Source organism: Alexandromys fortis, unplaced genomic scaffold (genome assembly GCF_014885135.2).
Source record: "Alexandromys fortis isolate MF-2015 unplaced genomic scaffold, M_Fortis_MF-2015_v1.1 scaffold_50, whole genome shotgun sequence".
NCBI lineage: Eukaryota > Metazoa > Chordata > Mammalia > Rodentia > Cricetidae > Alexandromys > Alexandromys fortis.
In genome coordinates this window covers 10,857,585-10,878,640 of record NW_026067932.1, presented here as the reverse complement: position 1 = coordinate 10,878,640, position 21,056 = coordinate 10,857,585, and the positions used below count along the sequence as shown (strand labels likewise).

General features: G+C 42.2%; 1 protein-coding gene across 2 annotated transcripts in view; it reads left to right on the top strand.

Annotated features, from left to right (window-relative positions):
• The window catches only part of Cry1 (cryptochrome circadian regulator 1), a 48,721-nt gene extending 27,665 nt beyond the window's left edge, over positions 1–21,056 (top strand). Inside the window, exons 2-12 of one of the 2 annotated variants that reach the window (XM_050145670.1) lie at positions 133–241; positions 5,982–6,124; positions 8,640–8,824; positions 9,537–9,625; positions 10,607–10,747; positions 10,829–11,140; positions 12,581–12,732; positions 12,994–13,196; positions 13,292–13,384; positions 20,299–20,352; positions 20,424–21,056. In XM_050145670.1, coding sequence (XP_050001627.1) covers positions 133–241; positions 5,982–6,124; positions 8,640–8,824; positions 9,537–9,625; positions 10,607–10,747; positions 10,829–11,140; positions 12,581–12,732; positions 12,994–13,196; positions 13,292–13,384; positions 20,299–20,352; positions 20,424–20,527 — 1,585 coding nt within the window. In that variant the 3' untranslated portion in view covers positions 20,528–21,056. The remainder of the gene's footprint in view (positions 1–132; positions 242–5,981; positions 6,125–8,639; positions 8,825–9,536; positions 9,626–10,606; positions 10,748–10,828; positions 11,141–12,580; positions 12,733–12,993; positions 13,197–13,291; positions 13,385–20,298; positions 20,353–20,423) is intronic. The other variant, XM_050145669.1, reaches the window with a different exon arrangement.

Here is a 21,056-nt window from a genome sequence, read left to right as displayed (position 1 = left end):
ATGGCTTCTGAGAATACTGAGTCACCAGTAAATAAAATGATTAGTCCACATTTGTCATTTGTAGAATGTAGTGTTACATTATTTTATACCTTGTAGATACATATTTTAAGGTTTATAATATTTTCTCTCTAGATTTTTGCTTCAGTGTCTTGAGGATCTGGATTCCAATCTACGGAAGCTGAATTCTCGTCTGTTTGTGATTCGTGGGCAGCCAGCTGATGTGTTCCCCAGGCTTTTCAAGGTAATTTGAAAACATGTGCATGAATAATAATCTTTGCCAGAGCAAATATTTGACAAATACCTTTTTGCGAAAGCATGGGAGGTAGTATTTTTTTAAGCTTTTTATTGATTCTTCATGGATTTCATATCCTGTATCCTGATCCCATTCATCTCCCCATCCCTTTGTATGCGTCCTCTGCCCTTGCAACTTCCCCCTCAATATAAAATAAGAAAAGTTTAAAAAAAACCTCATCATGGAAGCTAGAGTGTGACACAGAAGTCACAATACCCTTTAGTCCACACATCTTTACTTGTAAGTGTTCGTTGCAATGAGGCCTCTGGTTTCTGCTACATTATCAATACCGGATCCTCACTGCAACTCTTCGTGGAGATCCTGCAGCTCTGGATCTGAGGTCCGGCCCTTTCATGTGCTCCAGCAGTTTACGGATGGGTTGGATGCTGGGTGGGTCAACTCATAGTTCTGCTGAGTTGGTCAGCCCACCAGCTCCCCCTCTTCCCCACCATCAAGGTGAGCTCTCCAGCACTGCCCCGGGCAAACTCATCAGTGCAGCAGGCAGCAAGGGACCAGGCCAGTTCTCCCGCTCTCTCCTGCACCTGCAACACCAGGGCCAGCCAGCTCCAGTGTGTTGCCCTGCTCTCCCAAGTGCTGCAGCCAGTGAGGACCAGAGCCAGCTCTCTGCTCTCATGACACCAGGGCCATCACTCCCACGTGCTGCGGGGAGGGGGTTGCTGTGCCAGGACCACATGGGTGGGGCCAGCTCTCCCATGCTCATGTTCTTGAGGCTGGCTCACAAGAGCCCTGTCAACAGGATCAGCCCTACTGTGGTGTCCAAAGGAAATAGTATTTTTAAATAAATAAAAAAATGTGGCTTTTCTTTATTGACAGTGCTAATATAGTAAAATTAGACATTAGAAAGGTTAAAATGAAAAGTTCCTTTTTGGCCTCAGACTATTAGTTCTCCCCAAAGCAGCACTATTTCCATTTCCTGCATGTGCAAATATAAATACCCTTTGTATGAACAAGAATTTGTGTTTAGACATCCATGTGTCTGTGTCTGTGTTAATTGTTCTCTGCTTTAATCGTCAAATGAGAACACGTTATACACAATCTTCTGTTCTGTGCGTTATTCATATGTTGGAGGACATTTCATGTCATCTCCTGGTCTTTTATATGATTCTGTAGTAGTAACATGTATGGGTGTGTTAGATTTCTTCTACTGGTTTTCTATTGAATGTTTAGTTACTCTTCCCGTAGGCCTCTGACTAGCACAGTGTTGCCAGGGAACCTCCTTGTCCACATTTATGTTCCTTTGTGAGGTTTTGTTTTTTTTAAGAGGGCAGTGATAGTTAATCTCCATTGTCACCTTGATATTTAGAATCACCTGGGAAATGGGTCTCTGAACATGACTGGGATGGGATTGTCCTGACTGTGTTAACTCGAGGTGGCCAGACCCACCCACTGTGGGCGGCACCATTGCTTAGTGGGATCCTGGACTGTGACTGGAGGAGGGGAGCTGAGAAGCAGCGTGGCTCATCACTCCCTGCACCCTGATGCTCGACTCTGAGTTCCAGTCCCCCCTCCTCAGAGAGTCCCATCACAGCAACAGGAAAAGGAGTGAACACTCACATTTTACCAATAGTATAGAATTATAGTATTGGGGGATTTTGTTTTGACTTGAATTGGAAGAATCTTCTTAATTTCATTGTCTTACTGCAGTGAAAACTTCTCAAGGTCTGAAGGAAATTAGTGAGTTGCCCAAGATGAGACATTTAGCTGATCTGAGCATCTCAGACCATTCATGTTCCTGCAGTCTTAAACTCTCCCCCCCTTACTACACATAGATTTCTAGCTGTATATCTGCTCGTGTTGCAGCTATTTGATATACCTTAGTTTTTAAAATGGCTTTTTTCCTGCATTTTCGGGGCAGGGTTTCTCTATGTAGCCCTACCTGTCCTGGAACTCATCACTCTGTAGACCAGGCTGGCCTTGACCTCAGAGATCCATCTGCCTCTACCTCCCCGGTGCTGGGATTAAAGGTATCTGCAAAAATAGCAATATTTCTAATGCAAAAGAGACATTGCTTTCCCTGAATGAGAAGGTCTCCAGTGCTGGGAAGTAAATCAGTTTTGCCTAACTTTCCTAGTATGGAAGAAACATTAGTGCTTACCTAATGTAGCAGTCTTAGCTAGAAGAGACTGTTTACTCCTGAAGAATTCTCATTTAGTCTAGGTATGTGGAAGAGTTTTGACAAGAAAGCAGACTGAAAGTAATGATACCTCCTCCACAGCTCATACAAACCGCAACGTGTGCAGATAAGTACATCAGTCCTCTCTCCAAATCTGTTTGGTGGAAGTAAAATGTCTTCTAAGATTTTGGTATTACAAATACCACAGTTTTTTATTTTGTTTTTAAACAGACTTTTTCTCAGGCCAGCGACTTTTTTATATTGTGTTGGATTTTCCTCCCTAGTACGGGAGAGAGGGTTCAGTGACTGACATCCTCACTGCTCTTCCCGAGGACCTGGACTTGGATTGCAGACCCACATGACAGCTCATGATGGTCTAACTCTGGCTCCAGGAGATCCAGTGCCCTCTTTTGGCCTTTGAGGACACCATGCATTGTGAAGAACTTCATATATGCAGACAAAATACCCATACACATAAAATAGAAATACATTTAAATATATAATTTTAAACTTTAATTCTGGATAGAATAGCATCATATTGTTTCATGCTGCCTTACACAGAGTCAGTGAGATGGCTTAGCAGGGAAAGGCACTTGTCACCAGATCTGACACTTGAGTTTGGTCTCTGGACCCATATGGTGAAAGCAGACTGCTCCTGCAGCTGTCCTCTGACCTCCATGGCAACGAGACATGCACGTGCATTCTCTCACACATGTTAGAATACATTTGACACTCTCTGAGTCCAATAGAATTAAATTTAAAATAAATAGCAACAGAATACCAAATACGGATAACCGCCCCCAGAAGTACTCGGGAAAGCTCATAGCTTTCTATATTGTTATAGATATGAAGGAGACAAATAAGTAACTTTTTGCCTCAAAGATGGAAAAGGAATAAACCAAGCCGATCACAAAGTAGAGGAAAGGAAACGGTAAAGGACGGGATATGAGTGAAACAAAGCAGTCCTAGGAAGGCATGGCGCAGGCATCTGCTGCTGTGCCTGCAGTCCTGGGAAGACATGGTGCAGGCATCGGCTGCTGTGCCTGCTCTCTGACTCTGCTTGGCACTGTGACATGAGCTGGGCACTGTAAGCATGTCTCCTTTACTCGTTGCCATGACAGTAGCCACTCATGGTTGTTCTTTTCAAGAATATTTCAGAGGTGCTTCCCAAAAGAAAATGGTGTGTAAATTAATACATTTAATGTTCAGGGAATGTTCTCCCTGGCTTTTCAGTTTTTCTTATGGAGAATGTTCACTAATTCATTCCCAGGGAAGAGATGTGATGTATTGAGGAGTTGAGGAGAAAGAGCTGGGTGAGTATGGTTCAGACAGTTCCTTTTCTCTTTCACATACATTTTACCCTCCTCTTCTGTATACTGTCTTAGAGCGAGAGCCCATGACGTAAGGGAGGTGCTCCGTATGTTTGGCAGAGTAGGGAATGTTAAGTACCACTGTCCACTTCAGTAGTGACATCAGCAATCTGATTTCCCTTAACCCTACGATGCTTTCTCCAACTAAGCTTTACTGGTAATGTACTTATACCTTTAGCTCTTGAACTCAAAAAGCAAAAATAACAAGGAGTATTATTTATTAACTCACCTCAAACACTTAACAACTAAAATATTATTTCTCAAAAAATACACAGAACTAATTGCAAGATACTCGTTAGGGTAAAGGTCTTTATGACTTACACAATGAAGGGTTCTGTTGTTAAATTACAAGGAGCTCTAAGAAACCACACAGTTACAACAGAATCAAGAGGACATCGGCTGCAATGCACAGAAACGCACACGTGGAAGCCATGATGCTTAGGGTTCACCATGCTCCCCCATGCTCTCTGCTCACTAACACACAATGCAGGCTAGGAGAGCAGTGTGTCTGCAGTGTGAGCAGTCTTCACTAGGACACTCTCAGCTCTCAGAGTGAGGTGTCTTCACTAGGAGACCCTCAGCTTCCAGTCCTGGGGTGTTGTACTGCTAGACTATACACCTTAGCATGAAATAAACACATAAGTGTGTATACACTATGGTTCCTACTCTCATTTACAATTTATCCTTAAATTTCAAAACTGTCATGTTTGTACTAGCAAATACGAACTTTAAGGTAATCATCTGTTAACTGCTGTTACATTCCAGACCTTCAAGAAAGGAAAAACTTTTAAATGTATTATTTTTCTCCTAGCAGTTTCAAAGACGCCTTTGAACAATAATGAATACGTGCAGCTGGCAGTCACTCTAGAGCAGTGCTGATGGGAATTTAAGGCACAGCAGCTGAGAACATGGTTTAATCCATCATTTTTCTCTCAAGGATTTATGTCTAGGAAGATATGATAAATGACTGAACACGTCTTAAATGTATCTATCTGGGCTAGAGAGCTGGCTCAGCCATAAGAGAGCTTACTGCTCTTCCAGTACACTTGACTTCAGATTCTGGCACCCACATCGACAGCTCACAGTGCTCCAGAACCCCAGCTCCCGAGGATCTGATACCTTCTTTGGCTTCCATGGCATCCACACGAGCACAAATATACACACTAAAAAAAATTAAATATCTTTATCTGGAAGATTAATAAAAAAATTAAATCTTTATGAAAGGTAATCAATTGCCAGATGTATAATGTACATTGTACCATCGGTAACACCTTTGGTCTGTTTATGTGGTATCATTTAGTCAGTTAAATAACAGAATTATAGGATTTCTATTCCTTTTTGAAGTAAATCAGAATAGATTTTAGAATTCAACAAAACTTGACTACCATCCTGAGGTAATCATTTAATTCCCTTAAGTCATAGTCTCCTTATTTATAGCAACTATAAAGACATGTAAGTTACTGATGCAATAATAGTCAATAGTTGCTGTTTTATTGCTCGTTCCAAGTTTTCTCCTGTCAACTTTTTGTTGTTGTTGCTGTTGTTTTCAAGACAGGGTTTCTCTGAGTAGCTGTCCTGAAACTCACTTTATAGAACAGGCTGTCTTAGAACCTGGAAATCTGCCTGCCTCAGCCTACCAAGTGCTGGAACTAAAGGATGCACCACCACCACCACCCAGTTTGCTGTCATCATTTTAATAGTCAGAAATAAGTCTTTCTAAGCAAAACAGTTCATACCATATCAGCTATCAAAGGCTTTTTAAAGAGAAGTTCTTAGAATCACCAGATATAAGTTCATGTGTCTCTGTAAGCCTGAACATGTCCCTTTTTAGAAAAAAAATAATAATAACCTTATCTGCAAAATAGCAAATGGGGGTAGTTTTCATTCAGAAATAAATAAGGCAATAAAAGTAATTGAAATAAATACTGCCTAAACACTGTAGTATAGAAGAGTACAGTAAGTGTGTTGCTAAATTTACTCATGCCTGGCACAGCGCCTGGAATCTAGTTAGCATTTATTTGTCATATTTTCACATTGTCAAATGGTTTATTTTCCACCCACATTTTTGAAGTTTGGTTTATGTATATTGTTTGATGTGGATGTTGAGCTTTTCATCATTTGATGTTAGAAGAACACATTTATAAAACCATAATGTCTTGTTGCCCCCTCTCTTGTCTGGCTTTAGGAATGGAGCATCACTAAACTTTCCATTGAGTATGACTCAGAGCCTTTTGGGAAGGAGCGTGATGCAGCTATCAAGAAGCTGGCCACCGAGGCTGGAGTGGAAGTCATTGTGCGCATTTCACACACCCTGTACGATCTGGACAAGTAAGGCGAGCTTCTTATTGCAAGGAATATACAGTGACATTCACCATCTTAGACATTGTTAAGTACTCTGTTGGGTGACATTAAGTGCATAGTTGAGTAAGGTTATAAAGTGAAAATGACAGAACCAGAATGTACACCAAGCCCTTAGCATTTTACTCAGCTGCTGTGATTTCATTTGCTCAGTTGTAATACCAAAATTATAGATATAGTGCATAAAAAAAGTATTTAGCCTTTCAGCATTAAACTAAGAAATGTTATTTACACATTTTTATCCGACTACTGATTCACCCAATATTGCCTTTCTAGGGTGTCAGTATTTCTAAATTTACAGCTATGTGTTTGACACACAGCCATAGTTTACTTTTATATATTTTGTGTTACTGTGTGGGTACTCTTTTGTCCTTTCGTTTAGCTGAGATGAAAATAGAAGTAATGTGACTACCCAGCTAGGGTCCTCTGAACCATGGTATCATCCCCTATTGTTCAGTGTATTTATTGAAACACTATCCAGTCTCTGGGGCGCTTTGGCCAGCAAAGATTCTGTGGCCAAATTGAGCTTAGTGTGTAGCATGTGCTAAGATTCTAGGGAGTTCATGAGCTGTGCAAGTTTACAGTAACTGCTGGCATGAAATCGTCTTTATAAATATGAAAAGATCACGATTTATGTACTTATTAAATGATTTCACCTTTTAAATTATGTACACATTTTACCATTAACAAAATAATTTTGTAAGTCACATATCAAACTAAATTAACTTCTGTTTGCAAGTGGATGAATAGAATCATGATTTGATTCAGACAGATGTCTTACCTTATTATAAACCTAGAAGTGCCCAGCCCTTTTGGTAATAAAATGTGCCTTCTAGTTTACCAGTTTTCTTAACTGCAGCGAGTGATTATAAGGAGGCAAATGGGATAAGAGAAATTGCTGCTAAGTGGGAGACTCGGCTGTGTTGTGAACTTAATTTTTATTGGGTTATTTATGAATGCATATTAAAGGTTATCATATTTATGTTATGTATAAAGTGTTTCTATGGGTTCCAGTTTTCTAGTAGATATTGAAGAGACATGTGATCGTGTCATTGTAGCATCATTGCACTCAGCAAAATTCATTATAGTCCTGTGTGTGGTCTCAGGACACTAAACCAAAGCAAACTTTACTTACAGCAAGACTAGCTTTCCTGATGGTTTTTTTTTTTCTGTAAATATAATTGATATTAAGGTATAAAGAAAAATACATTATGTTTGGGATGAAGAAATGCTTGATTAGCAATATTATCAGTTATGTGAACTTTGCTAATCTACCTAAAGGATAAAGCTGCTTTAACTTGTAGTTGTAAGCAGATAGCTGGAATGAAAAAGCATAATTAGTTATTGTGAAAGTGTCTAGACAGCAGACCTTCGATGGTGCTGCTGCCTGGTCTGGTCCTGGAAGTGTGACTGGATTGAGGCATCTTGGTCAGCAGTCACGACATAATGTACTTAAGTCTAAATGACTTGGAAAAAATGTAATGATTTGCAATTTGGTGTACATATATCTTTGGTATTTCTCTTTTTATCCATGAGGATGACATTCCAAAAGCCCTGGTAGATGCCCCTAAACCACCAATTCAAGCCCTGCATACCCTGTACTTTATGTCTAAATATCACACAACGATGAAGCTTGCTTTGGAAATTATAAACCATAGGAAGTTAACAGCATTATTGAACAGTTAAAACAGTATTCTACAATAAGTTATATCGTCTAGATGTAATATTTTGCAGCACAAATGAACATAACTGAACTACAGATAACAGAAGCTCAGAGAGGGGATACTGCTGTGTAACAGACACACGTGTGTCTAACAGAGGCACACACACAACAGAAAACACCTATATAGTCTTAATGAAAACTGATAAAGGAAATGGGAAGACAGAGAAGAAAAGATACAGGAACAAATACACAGAATGAGAATGTCTGGGGGTGGAAGACACAGCGTGCCGGCTGTAATTAAGGAGGTGCTGATGGCTGGGGAGTTGTGCTACACAGTGGATTTTAGCTATTCTAGCCACAAAACAGGAACAGGTTACCAGTGAGATCATTTACTCTTCAGTAAAACTAGTATCTGTATGTTTCCTGCAGCATCATGGTGCAAACCTCAAATACACACAGCAAATTTAATTTTACTGACAATTTCTTGGTGTAATCATCAGCCTAGTTAAGTTGTATAGAGCCTCTGAGATTCCATGAGCTCATTTTTCACTTGTCCATTGATGGTAGTTATTATATACACATCCTGTAGGCTAGTTGAGGCACTGTTATTTTTAACTTGACATCAATGTTTTGATATTTGCATATTCTTTGACACATAATAAATATCTAAGAATTTGAAAGAATGATTTTTAGATTCATTAACTATTTTGAACACATTTTCTGGTCATACCAAAGGTCTTAATTGATAGATTTCTGATCTTAAGTCTTTGAGCTTATCAAAGTCTATTGTCATTTCCTGTGTTTTACTCACTCCTGCAATAGGATCATCGAGCTCAATGGTGGACAGCCACCTCTCACTTACAAAAGATTTCAGACTCTCATCAGCAAAATGGAGCCGCTGGAGATGCCAGCAGAGACCATCACTTCAGATGTGATAGGAACGTGTGTGACCCCTCTGTCTGATGACCATGATGAAAAGTATGGAGTCCCTTCCCTGGAAGAGCTAGGTGGGTACAGCTCTTTATAAACACGGTGCTTAGGGGTTAAAAATCCACCCAGAGTAAATGGGCAGCACAGAATGGACCTGATGGCTTTGTTAAGAAAGATGAACAAGAACACAAAGTCAGGATGGGAAGCTTTAGGGGATGGGGGATAAGGGACGTGAGTGTGCTCAAAATACATTGTATGAAACTCAAATAATTTAAAATATATTTTAAAAGAGTTAATATAAATCATTTGGAAAATTTACTTTTTTTTTTATAAGGGTTTATTTTATTTTATTTTTCGAGACAGGGTTTCTCTGTAGCTTTGGAGACTGTCCTGGAACTAGCTCTTGTAGACCAGGCTGGGAAAATTTACTTTTAATGTAATTTTAATTGGAAGAAAAGTAAAGAAGAAAATAAAGGGAAAACCTCAGAATCTAAATATTTTGTATATTCTGTAACACGTGACCTGCTGTCCTTGTGAAGAAGTGCATTCTGAAGATAAGTGTTGGGGGAGGGGCTTGTTGTCCTGGCTGTATTGTGGTCTCTGGGCAGGAGTCTCACATCTGGTGAGGCCAGTGTAGGCCTTCATGTGCAAGTCTAAGCAGTCCTTTGAAGTCCTGTGTACTCCTCCTGTGCACTCCTGTGTAGTCCTTTGTACTCCTGATACAAATTATTTTTGTTTCATGATAATAACAATAATCATGGTGATTTTCTTTTCTCTCTTTTCCCGTAGGTTTTGATACAGATGGTTTGTCCTCTGCAGTGTGGCCAGGAGGAGAAACTGAAGCACTTACACGTTTGGAAAGGCATTTGGAAAGAAAGGTACAATGTCGATCATGTACCCAGCTCACACTTTCAAATGAGCTTTCAGAATGATTTCAGTCTTGTTTAGTGGCGTCAGGCACATCCAGGGTGGCTCACCCACGGGCTGAAAACAAAGCATAGACTGCTGGAAAAGGACCCACAGAGATGGCTGAAACAGCACAAATAGAACAGTTGTGAAATCGCTGTTAGCCATCATTTAAATCCATTTTTCTTCCTCTTGATTATTCCCTCTGTTGCTAGTGCTTCTGATCCTCACTCCTGTGTCAGGTGACCTCACTGGAGCTAGAGCAGGGTTGTACCTATAGTCACGCTCCCTTGTCCACACGACTCCTGTATTTACCGAGTTTGTGCCTTTATGGCTGTATCACAATACAGTATCACTTATTTGTTATTGTTACTGTCAGCACATACTGATGATACAAATTAACAAGACTCACGTGCATTGTGTTTATTCACCCCCCCCATAAGCCCTCACCCATACACTCTGAGATCACTTTTAATAAAGCTTGTTGATGTTAGACAATGAGGAGACGAATGCAATCACTAATGGTGAGTTAGAGTAGTTATGATCCATTCTGTAGTAGGTCAGTTAGGACCTGTAAGTTATCTGTGGAATTCCCTTCTGATGTTCTCCAACTCCCTTCATTTGACCATAAGCCTCTGAACTCTTGGGAAAGTCGACAGAGACACATGGAGGTGCCTCATGCCTGATGCTGGGAATCTGAAGGTCGTGGATGGCTATAGTGAAAGAAAACTCACCTTTCAAGTCCCTTTCTAAAATTATTAAGTCAGAACAGGGGGAGGTGGGGGACACACGTGCCACAGAGCTAGGTCCTCTCCTTCCGCGTGGGGCGAGGTGATTGAGTTCGTGTCTTCAGGCGTGGTGGCAGATACTCTCCAAACTGTTGGGCTGTCTCGCTAGTGTTGTTCTGACACTGGCGTGATTGAGGAAGTCATGTGCTTGTCCCTTGTCTCCAGGCCTGGGTGGCAAACTTTGAAAGACCCCGGATGAACGCGAATTCCCTGCTTGCAAGCCCCACTGGACTCAGCCCGTATCTCCGGTTTGGTTGCTTATCGTGTCGACTGTTTTATTTCAAACTAACAGATCTCTACAAGAAGGTATTATCTAAAGTCAGAGCCTATTTCTTTAAATACTTTTAATATTTTTTCTGATAATACTTCTATGCTTTTTAATTGCAGGTAAAGAAAAATAGCTCCCCTCCCCTCTCTCTTTATGGGCAACTTCTGTGGCGTGAATTTTTCTATACGGCAGCAACAAACAACCCACGCTTTGATAAAATGGAAGGGAACCCCATCTGTGTTCAGATCCCTTGGGATAAGAATCCTGAGGCTCTGGCCAAATGGGCAGAAGGCCGGACAGGCTTTCCATGGATTGACGCCATCATGACACAGCTTCGTCAGGAGGGCTGGATTCACCATTTAGCCAGACATGCGGTTGCATGTTTCCTGTCGCGTGGTGACCTGTGGATCAGCTGGGAAGAAGGGATGAAGGTGAGTGCCGTGACTAATGTAGCCTTTGAAGGAGCCTGTAACTATTAGAGAAGCATTTGGAGTCTGGTCTACACCTAGATATGCATGCTAGTGCACGTCTGAAATCAGAGCAGCCTGGGAGGCTGAGGACAGAGAAGGCCATCTTGGGCTGCAGTGTGAGGTGGGGAAGAGGTTGGTGGGGTGGTGGTATATGGCGGGGAGAGGGAACACTTGTCTGTTTTGTAGTTTGGCTTTTCAGCAGATAAAGCCTATAATAGCCACAACGTAGACAGTTAGAGAGCATGGTGTCAATATCAGGCAGGACCAAGTTAAATTGTAGCCAAAAGTCTCTGTGGCCAAGCCAGCCTCCCATAAGAAAACTGTTACTGTTGAGCGCTCACACTCTGGCCTTGTGTGGTAGTGCACGTCTGTAATCCCATGCAGCATGGTAGACATGAGAATGTCTGGAACCCAAGGCCAGCCTGGGCTACTGTCTGTCTTTAAGAATAACAAAAGCAATTTTTTTGGATAGATATACTTACAGGTGAGAGTTTCTGTCATACTCATCAGTGAGCTCTTAGAAACAGTGAATTCCTATTACATGGAATTATCAGTCATCTTACCTCATCTTAGTAAGCCTTTAATACATACATTGAAGCATACTGTGTTTTCTGACATCACCATGTAACTATGCGTAAGACTTACATACATGCTTTAATACATACATTGAAGCCTGAAACTTAACATACAGCTTAATAAAAGTTTATTATGATGTTCCCTCAGCAAGAATTCATCTAGGAAGAACTCTTCCTGTGCACTGCCTAGGGAAGTTGTGTTCATACACTCACTCGAAACTGAATGGGTAAAGATGTTCAACTCATTGAGTTCCTACGGAAGTTGAAGCATGTTCTGTAGGAGGCTGTCAACTACTGGTGGTCTGACAAGTCGCAAATCTCTCTCTCTCTCTCTCTCTCTCTCTCTCTCTCTCTCTCTCTCTCTCTCTGTGTGTGTATGTGTGTGTGTGTGCGTGTGTGTATGTGTGTGTGTCCCTCTCTCTCTCGGCTTTGTACTTGTGGCTCAGATGTACGCTCTTTACTCCTGCTCCAGTTTTATGCCTGCCTACCTGCTGCCTTGCTCCCTGTCTCCACAAAGCCACACTTCCTAATCCTTCCCAAACAGTTCCCCCAACTACAGACCGTGTGTGTGTGTGTGTGTGTGTGTGTGTGTGTGTGTGTGTGTGCGCGCGCGCGTGCTCCCCTGTGGGGGCCATTCTCATTCAACCTTCACGGTTATAGAAGTAAATTCTATCTAGAAATCTGTATTTATAGTATATTCTTTCCCTGAAATTGCTTGTTAGAACATATATTTTGTAATGTTTAATTTTACAGTTCTATTCAGATTTCTTGTCTTTTAATCCACAGTGACCTTAAAAATGTTGATTGGTTACTGTTACTTCTGCAGGTCTTTGAAGAATTGCTACTCGATGCAGATTGGAGCATAAATGCTGGAAGTTGGATGTGGCTGTCCTGTAGTTCTTTTTTCCAGCAGTTTTTCCACTGCTACTGCCCTGTTGGTTTTGGTAGGAGGACAGATCCCAATGGAGACTATATCAGGTAAAGCAAGGGTGATGTTTGTACGGTTTGAAAGAGCTGCTCCAAAGGAAAGCTTTACCTGCTTATGCAGCACTTAGGGGCATGGTGGCACACGCTCTTAATCCCAGCACCCAGGAAGCAAAGGCAGGCTCCTCTCTGAATTCTGATGAGCAGCAGAGAGAGTAAACACGTCATTCAAGTGATACTGCTTTGCTCTGTGTCACTCATGGTTCATGTTCTGTTATATTGTGCAGTTCATTAAAACATCTCTTCTCCCAAAAGACGTTATTTGCCTGTCCTGAGAGGCTTCCCCGCAAAGTACATCTACGATCCTTGGAACGCACCTGAAGGTATCCAGAAGGTCGCCAAATGTTTAATAGGAGTGAATTACCCCAAACCAATGGTGAACCACGCCGAGGCAAGCCGCCTGAATATTGAGAGAATGAAACAGATCTATCAACAGCTTTCCCGGTACCGAGGGCTAGGTATGTCGGTCACGGGCTACGTTTGGCTGGTCTCCTTCAGCTGTGCAGCTGTCTCTGGATTTTGCCTTAGTTGTAAGTTTTTTTTTTCCCTTTAGGTCTTCTTGCCTCGGTCCCCTCTAATCCGAATGGGAATGGAGGGCTCATGGGCTATGCTGGAGAGAGTGTCCCAGGCTGCAGCACTGGAGGAAGTAAGTGAGACGTTTCTGTGCTGCACTGTTTAGTGGCCTTACTGGAATAAGCATCACTGCTTAGAAACTGTATGAAATTATGGATTGTTTATGTCCATATGTGCATACAGGGTCTTAGACAGGGTTCTTGTTGCTGTGAAGAGACACCATGACATGGCAGCTCTTACAAAGGAAAACATTTAATCAGGCTAGCTCGCTCACAGTTTCATCATGGTGGGGAGCATGGCGGCCTGCAGGACACTGGGTGGTGTCTTGAGACCTCAAAACCTGCCTTTACAGTGACACTTCCTTCAGCACACCTAATAGTGCCACTCCCTGTGAGATTTGGGGTCAATCACATTCCACCTACCACACATAATACATCCCCTCTGTCCATTGGTGACGTGTTAAAGATGTGAGAGTAGCTGAAGGATTTGTCACATGGTTGCCTCATGCTTTTGCACATGAGTTCTTCAAAGTCTGTCTGTGTTGGTGGTTAATAATTTTAAATGTATGTAACAGTAGTATCAAAAAAAGAGCACTTGCTATTCTTGCAGAGGATCCGAGTCAGGTTGCCAGAGCACATGCTAGATGCTTCACAGATGGCTATGTGTAACTCCATCTTCAGGAATCCGACACCTTCTTTTGGCCTCTTTAGACACCTGCACACACACTGTGTGCATAAAGACAAGCAGATACAGACAAACATAAATTAAAAATAGGTATCTGTATTTTTTAAAAGTCAGTGTATATTGGAAATTTAAGGCATTATATTAGTTTTCTAAAGTTACAGCCAAAAATCACATGAGGCCAAGTAACTAGATTCAAAAGAAAGCATCATTTCAAAAGTGCTTTCTTTTTAGGTACATGTTCTAAGCTGGTATTAAAAATAAAGCTTTTTCTGTTTTTTGTTTGTTTCTTTTGTTTCTTTTTTTGTGGTGCTAAGAATTAAAGCCAGAGTTTTCATGCTGGGAGGAGGTGTTCTACACACTGATCTATTTTCACAATCCGAGAATAAAATCCCTTTAAAAGTAAATATTTGTAACCAGAAAGTTCCTATGTCTCTATAAAAGCCACATTTATGCTGTTTTTGCAGGATTACTTTTTAGGGAAGAAAAACCTATTTTTCCTGCCAGTCATGCACCGGGAAATAGGGGGTTGGCTCCGTGGTGACAGTGATCTCATGGGGCGAGTGGTGGAGTCCTCACTTGGTATTTGAGGAAACCGTCTTTGGAAGGTTAAGCTGCTTAGCCAAGCTCTCCCACCTCCTCTGCAGGTGTGGTATTGTATGCGTTGTTTGTGGGGTAAATATTTCATTGCTGGGTCATGACCCAACCCCAAACAGCTGCCAAGGTGACAGTCCACTTCAGAAAGGTTCCTTGGAAGGAAGTCTTGGTGTGTCATTTTGAAAGTCTTTCAGATCTCTTATTCAGCTCACAAGTGTGAGAGACAGCCCCTGGGGAGCACTGTGATGACAGGCAGGAAGCAGAGGGGTGGCCCGGTCGGCTCCAAGTGCTCCCAAGTCCACTTTGTTTGGGATAACCCAAATCTAATCATGATAGCAAGTTAAGCGAGCTCCTTTTGCTTCATGAATTTATAAAATAAGATCATTTTTATGGATAGAATTAATCATGAAATTACTATATTCATGTAAATGTTTGCCTACACCATTTCTTGGGCTCATTCTCTGAAACATTTAAAAGACATGCAGAATATACAACCTACATAGTACTTCCTGTCTAAATGAAGTATAGAGGAGAAAAAGTGGCAAACTACACACACACACACACACACACACACACACACTTCCAGCCACTGGTTGAGTGGGTGCAAGGGAGGAATCCCTGAGAGCCGACAAACCTAGGGCCAGTTTTTTTAGAAGATGGTGGATTGACAGTGTTTTAATTGTCAGGTGGAGACGAAACCATTTTAGAGCTAGACACGTATGTTGTGGGGAGATCTCTAGGGTTTTGCTCATGCCCAGCCCCTATCCTTTCTGTGGGCTGTTCTCTACAGTGCCTCACCAGGCTCATCCAAGTTCATGACTCTCGGTGGCGTTTGGGTTGTGTTCTACCTCTGAGGTAATAGGCAGCTCTCTTTGGGGATTGCTTTTTTTCCTTTTTTTAATGACTGGCAAATTCTAACTCTCTGAAATGCAAATAACTCTTTTTGTTGTTGTTTTTTTACGCTCAGGGAATTAGCTATAGACCCAGAGTGAAATAGCTGCCACCTGTTTCCTAGTACCAAACTGATTTAGTTTTAATTTAATTTTTGATACATTTTTTTCTAATAAAAAACTACCTTTGCCAGAGAAGTGCAGACTGAAAGTGTTGTGAGATGGTGCTTGACACGCACCATGTAGAGCGACTGAGGCAGGATGGTTCCTAGATGCCTGCTAGAGTAGGGGAGAAATTCTGGTGCTGTGAAAAAGACAAAACAGGTGCCCAGAGGAAAACCCTGGAAGCTGTGGAGAGAGAGCGGAGTGTGAAAAGGCATGAATTTACTGCGCAGCCCCCAAATCCCAGACCTAACTAGTTTCCCAGAAGAAAACATATGTTCCCCACAGGCTAACAACTGATTGTGACAACTTGGCTTGTGTGCCCATGCGATCAAATGTTATTTATAAAAGAATGAGGAGGATGTTAGCATGTGCCACATGTGTGACCTCAGAAACACCGTGAGCTAGACAGGAAAAATAACATCTTGCAAATGTTATTTTTAGAGCAGTGGTTCTCAGCCCTCCTAGTGCTGTGACCCTGTAAGATAGTTCCTCATATTGTGGTTACCTCCAACCATGAAATTATTTTCATGCTACTTTATAACTAATGTTATTACTGTTATGAATCATAATCTGTGTTTTCTGATGATTTTATGCACCACCCCCATGAAAGTATCATTCACATGAAGGGGTTGCAGCGCCTTGTTGAGAAGCCCTGCTTTACAGTAAGGTGTAAGTTAGCATTCACTCTGGACTGAGGGTGTCTGCAGTAGGTGTGAGGAAGCATGGCTGTGGCTGCACAGAGCTAAATTAACTTTAAAACAGAGCCCTGGGCCTACTTAAAACAGATAAATCCAGTGACACCGAGATGCACCTAGATCTCTGGGCCTGTGACGCACTCACCTGTTGCTGGCAGCCCTCAGGGTTCGGGCGGCAGTGCTGTGCACCTTACTGCCTGATCTTCTGAGCCAGCTTACTCTCCGGTCATTGTTGCCCAGAAATCTCAAATGTCCTGGGCAGTCTTTCCGCCTACTGTGAGCATAAAGCGCCCAGCCAGGCAGACACTAATATATGCCTATGTAGCAAGAGCTCAAGCTGTAAGTTGTTCAAAGTAGCGCTGTATGGGAGAGTAAGGAGAGCCTTTCTCCTCGGCGAGCCCTGCTTATGCAGTTGAGTCACCTCAGCCAGATAAGTAGTGTGCCCGATCCCGTCAGACTCACGGTAGACACGTGTGTGGTTGGCATCTTATTTCTAGAGTGTGCATGCTTTTGTTTCATTTTAACATGCTTTTTAAAATGTTAGGAAAATGAACTTAGCATCTGGAAAACTGATTAACTGATAATATAATTCCCTATAAGCAGTTGTTTGTTGGGGGAGGCTGCTTGTTCATTTTCCAGCCACCCAGACTCCCAAAATAATCACACAGAAACTATATTATTTAAATCACTGCTTGGCCAATCACTTAATCACCAGTATTGCTAGCTAGCTTTTACATCTTTGCTTAACTCATTTCTATTATTTTATATTTTACCGCGAGGCTCCTGGCCTACCAGCAAGGTTCCATCTGACAGCTTGTGCCTTTCTCCTCTGGCAGCTCCATGGCTTCCCCTGACTCTGCCTACTCTCTCCTCCTCTATCTGCTTGGAACTCCTGTCTTGTCCTGTTCTGCTAAGCCACTGGCCTAAGCAGATTCATTCACTAACCAGTAGAACAACACATAGACAGGACTTCCCACACCAGTTGTTTCTATGTGTTCAGGTGAAGTGGATCTGAACGAGAAGTCATGGTTGTAATAACTTGTGCTGCTAAGCTCGAGAACCATTGTCTCTTTTGAGACAGGGTTTCTCTGTGGAGCCCTGGCTGACCTGGAACTCACTCTGTAGATCCTCCTGCCTCTGCCTTCCGAGTGATGGGATTACAGCCACATGCCTAGTGTTTATGAGTTGAGGGTTAAACCCAGGGCTGCCTGCACATTGGCAAGTGCTCTACCACCTGAGCTGCATCCCTACCCTGCCTCCTATCTTACTTGACACAGTCTGGCGGTTGGTTTTAGGCCAGCCTCAAATTCATCTTCCCTCCAGGGAGCTGGGGTTACGGACATGATAAACAGGTGGCAGGTTTGGTGTTTTTTTACAAAGGAGATCTTATAGGAAACTGGATTTGTTTAAAAATCAAAAGCTGTTCTCTCCCAGAGCCTTATGAACTAGATCATTCCCTGGGACCCACTGGGAGAAGGAGGAATTCTAAAAGTTGGCCAATAACCTCTAGACAGGTGCATATGCATGCATGCAAGTGAGCACACACACACAGGCCACATATATACAACACAATGCACATACATACACATACATCTCAAAGTAATTTTTATTAATGTAAAAACAAAAACTGGAAACTACATTCTCAGCCATTAGTTGCTCATTGTGTTGTGAACAGTTTCTTACAAAAGCAATGTGAGGGAGAGAGGGTTATCTTAACTTATAGTCAAGGATAGGATCTACCATTACCAGGAAGCGATGGCAGGAATAGAGGCAGCTGGTCACGTGACATCCACGGTGGAAAAGCAAGTGATGTGTGCTGCTCAGCTTGCTGTATCCTTTTATTCAGTTGGGGCCCCAGCATATGGGAAGATGCTGCCCACAAGGGTGGGGTGCTCAGAGACTTGTGTCGTAGGTCATTCTAGACCCTGTCATATTGACAGTGTTAACCACCATAGCCATTCAGGTAACTGTGTTAGAAGGCGTTTTACAGGCTTTTTTCCCAGACTGCACATAGGCCTATAGCGAACAGTAGGCATAAATGATTCATTTTAGGGGGAATGATAAAATAATAATTCTCAGTGTAATGCAGAAAACTCAGAAAAATATAAAGCAGAAAAGATGCCTTGTGTAGTTCCATTTAACATAGACTTACTACAGTTTCAATGCATCTTTCCAGAATCTGAGAATTTCACACATGCATTTGTTTTCATCAAATTCACCCCCTTTCCCTCGCGTCCAGCCCCTCACCCTCACACACTCTCTTCCAAATCCCTGCCCTCTTTTTAAAACACTCACTGAGTCCTTCTGTTGAGTTTCCTTGTCGAGAAATGTGATTGTTTTTGTTTTATCTTATTATATTTTGTCGTGTTTGGTTGTTATCTCTTAGAGGCTTGTTCCTTTCTTTTTTTAATATTTATTATGTATGCAATATTCTTCCTGCGTATATGCCTGAAGGCCATAAGAGGGCACCAGGTCTCATTACAAATGGTTGTGAGCCACCATGTGGTTGCTGGGAATTGAACTCAGGACCTTTGGAAGAGCAGGCAATGCTCTTAACCTCTGAGCCATCTCTCCAGCCCAAGCCTGTTCCTTTCTAATGAGAGACAGAAAGGGAGTGGATCCAGAGGGGAGGGGAGGTGGGGAGGAACTGAGAGGCATAGAGGAGGGGAAACTAATCAGAATGTTGTATAAGAAAAGAATCTATTTTCAATTAAAGGAAAGAGAAATAAGTAGTCTTTTTGACATTTGTTTATTTCTTTACTAACCAGGGTTTTGCTATTTTGTCATAGCTGGCCTGGAACTTGCTGTGTAAGCCAGGCTGACCTCAGACTTGCGGCAGTCTTCCTGCCTTGACCTCCTAGTGTTGGGACTGCACGTCCACACCACTGTGCCCAGCAGAAATAAGTGTAGTCTTGGGCTACCTACCCTATGGGCCGTGTGGCTGTATTTTCTTTTTCTCTCTCTGATATGGTTTGAGTTCTTTGTTTTGTTTTTGTGTTCAAAGTCTGGCTTTGCTGCGGTAGACAAGGATGCCCTTGAACTTCTTATGCCTCCTGCCCCGTCCCTCATTTCTGGGCTTACCAACAATGTACTACATCTGGCTTGCATAGACTTTTCATAACCTGGGCACAATGACAAAAAAAAAAATGACTTTATAAAGCTCCCCTGTGTTAGGAAGTCAATTTCATTTTGAAAGCATTAATAAAATTGCTTAGGGAACTGTTTCATGTCTGTGTCTTGTCTTCGTGACCTGAATTGTTTAACTCTCATCAGGAGACCCTTACTCCCCTGTCTCCAGTGAAATACAGTTAAAGGCTCTGACAGAGGAGATGGACAGGACGGCAGGGCTGAAGGAAGGGCATCTGTTCTCACTGGTGCCCATGTGCTTTATTCATGATTCCAGTTATCATCCGGAACTGATAGACTTTGGGTGACTTACAGATGCCTGGTGACTCCAGCTCCATAGGCTTCTGGTGCCTCTGGCCTCCATAGGCACCTGCACTTATATGCCTTCCCCACATACAAGCACATAACTAAACATAAAATAAACCTTTTAAGAAATAATGAGAGGCTCACACATGTAAAAACTAGGTGTTGTTACACATGTCTGGAACCCACGGACCATCCAGTAAGCCAGTTGGTGAGCTCTGCATTCAGTGCAAGACCCTGTCGTAGAGAAAGACACCTAACAACCTCTGCTCCATACATACGAGCACATACATGACATGTACATACACACAATACATACATGTAAACACTACACACAAAATAAAAATAAAGTACCACCAGTAGTTGAATTGTCAGTGGTCAGCCTCAACTTCAGTTTTCTGGATTTTGAGATGTGATTTCTGGCTCAGAGTTAAGATTGAGAAAAGTTAAATACAAATATTAAAAAATAAAAAAAGTCTTTAAAATATACATCTTGGGTTTTTAGATATTTTCTTTTGTTTGAAATGCAGGTTGCTCTCAAGGAAGTGGTATTTTGCATTATGCTCACGGAGACGGTCAGCCAGGTAAGGACGAAGCAGTCGGGCACACTGCGCCCTGCTCCTGGCCCACCTCACACGCCTTTGTACATGTGCAGGGAGAAGCTCCGTGGGCCCCAGCCTTGGCAACGGGAAGCGCCCTAGTCAGGAAGAGGACACACAGAGTGCTGGTCCCAAAGTCCAGCGACAGAGCAGTCACTGATGTGGTAAATACTTGGGGGGCCGGTCCGGTCTCTGGGATGCATATGCAGTTGTTATAACCCAGTTAATGGCTGAACGGGAGGCAGCATTGCGCTCGGAAGTACCGCTCCCTGAACCTGCTGTGTTTCAACTTAAAAAACTGTGGTTTTGACAAAGACAAGATTTTCTTGAGATGTGACTGTGAGCCTAAAACACAGGAGCCCGCTCATTTCAGTAACTTTAATGCTCTCTCTAAACCTTTACTCTCAACATTGAGCATCAAGGAGGGAAGAGGTTTGAGACACGGGCTCGGTGTGTAGTGCAGGCTAGCCCCATACTGCAGTGACCCTTCTGTGTCATCTTCTTGCGTGCTAGTGTTGCACAGATACGTCATATGCTCAGGTCATGCCCCTGCCTTCTCTGGTGTACTGGTTCTGAAACCTACATCATTCCTTTTTAAGCAATGCTGAGCCTTTTTAGAAGTATCAAAAATTGTACTACATTCAATTTAATTAAATTTGTGATTCTGTTTTGTGTTAAAAATATTTGCA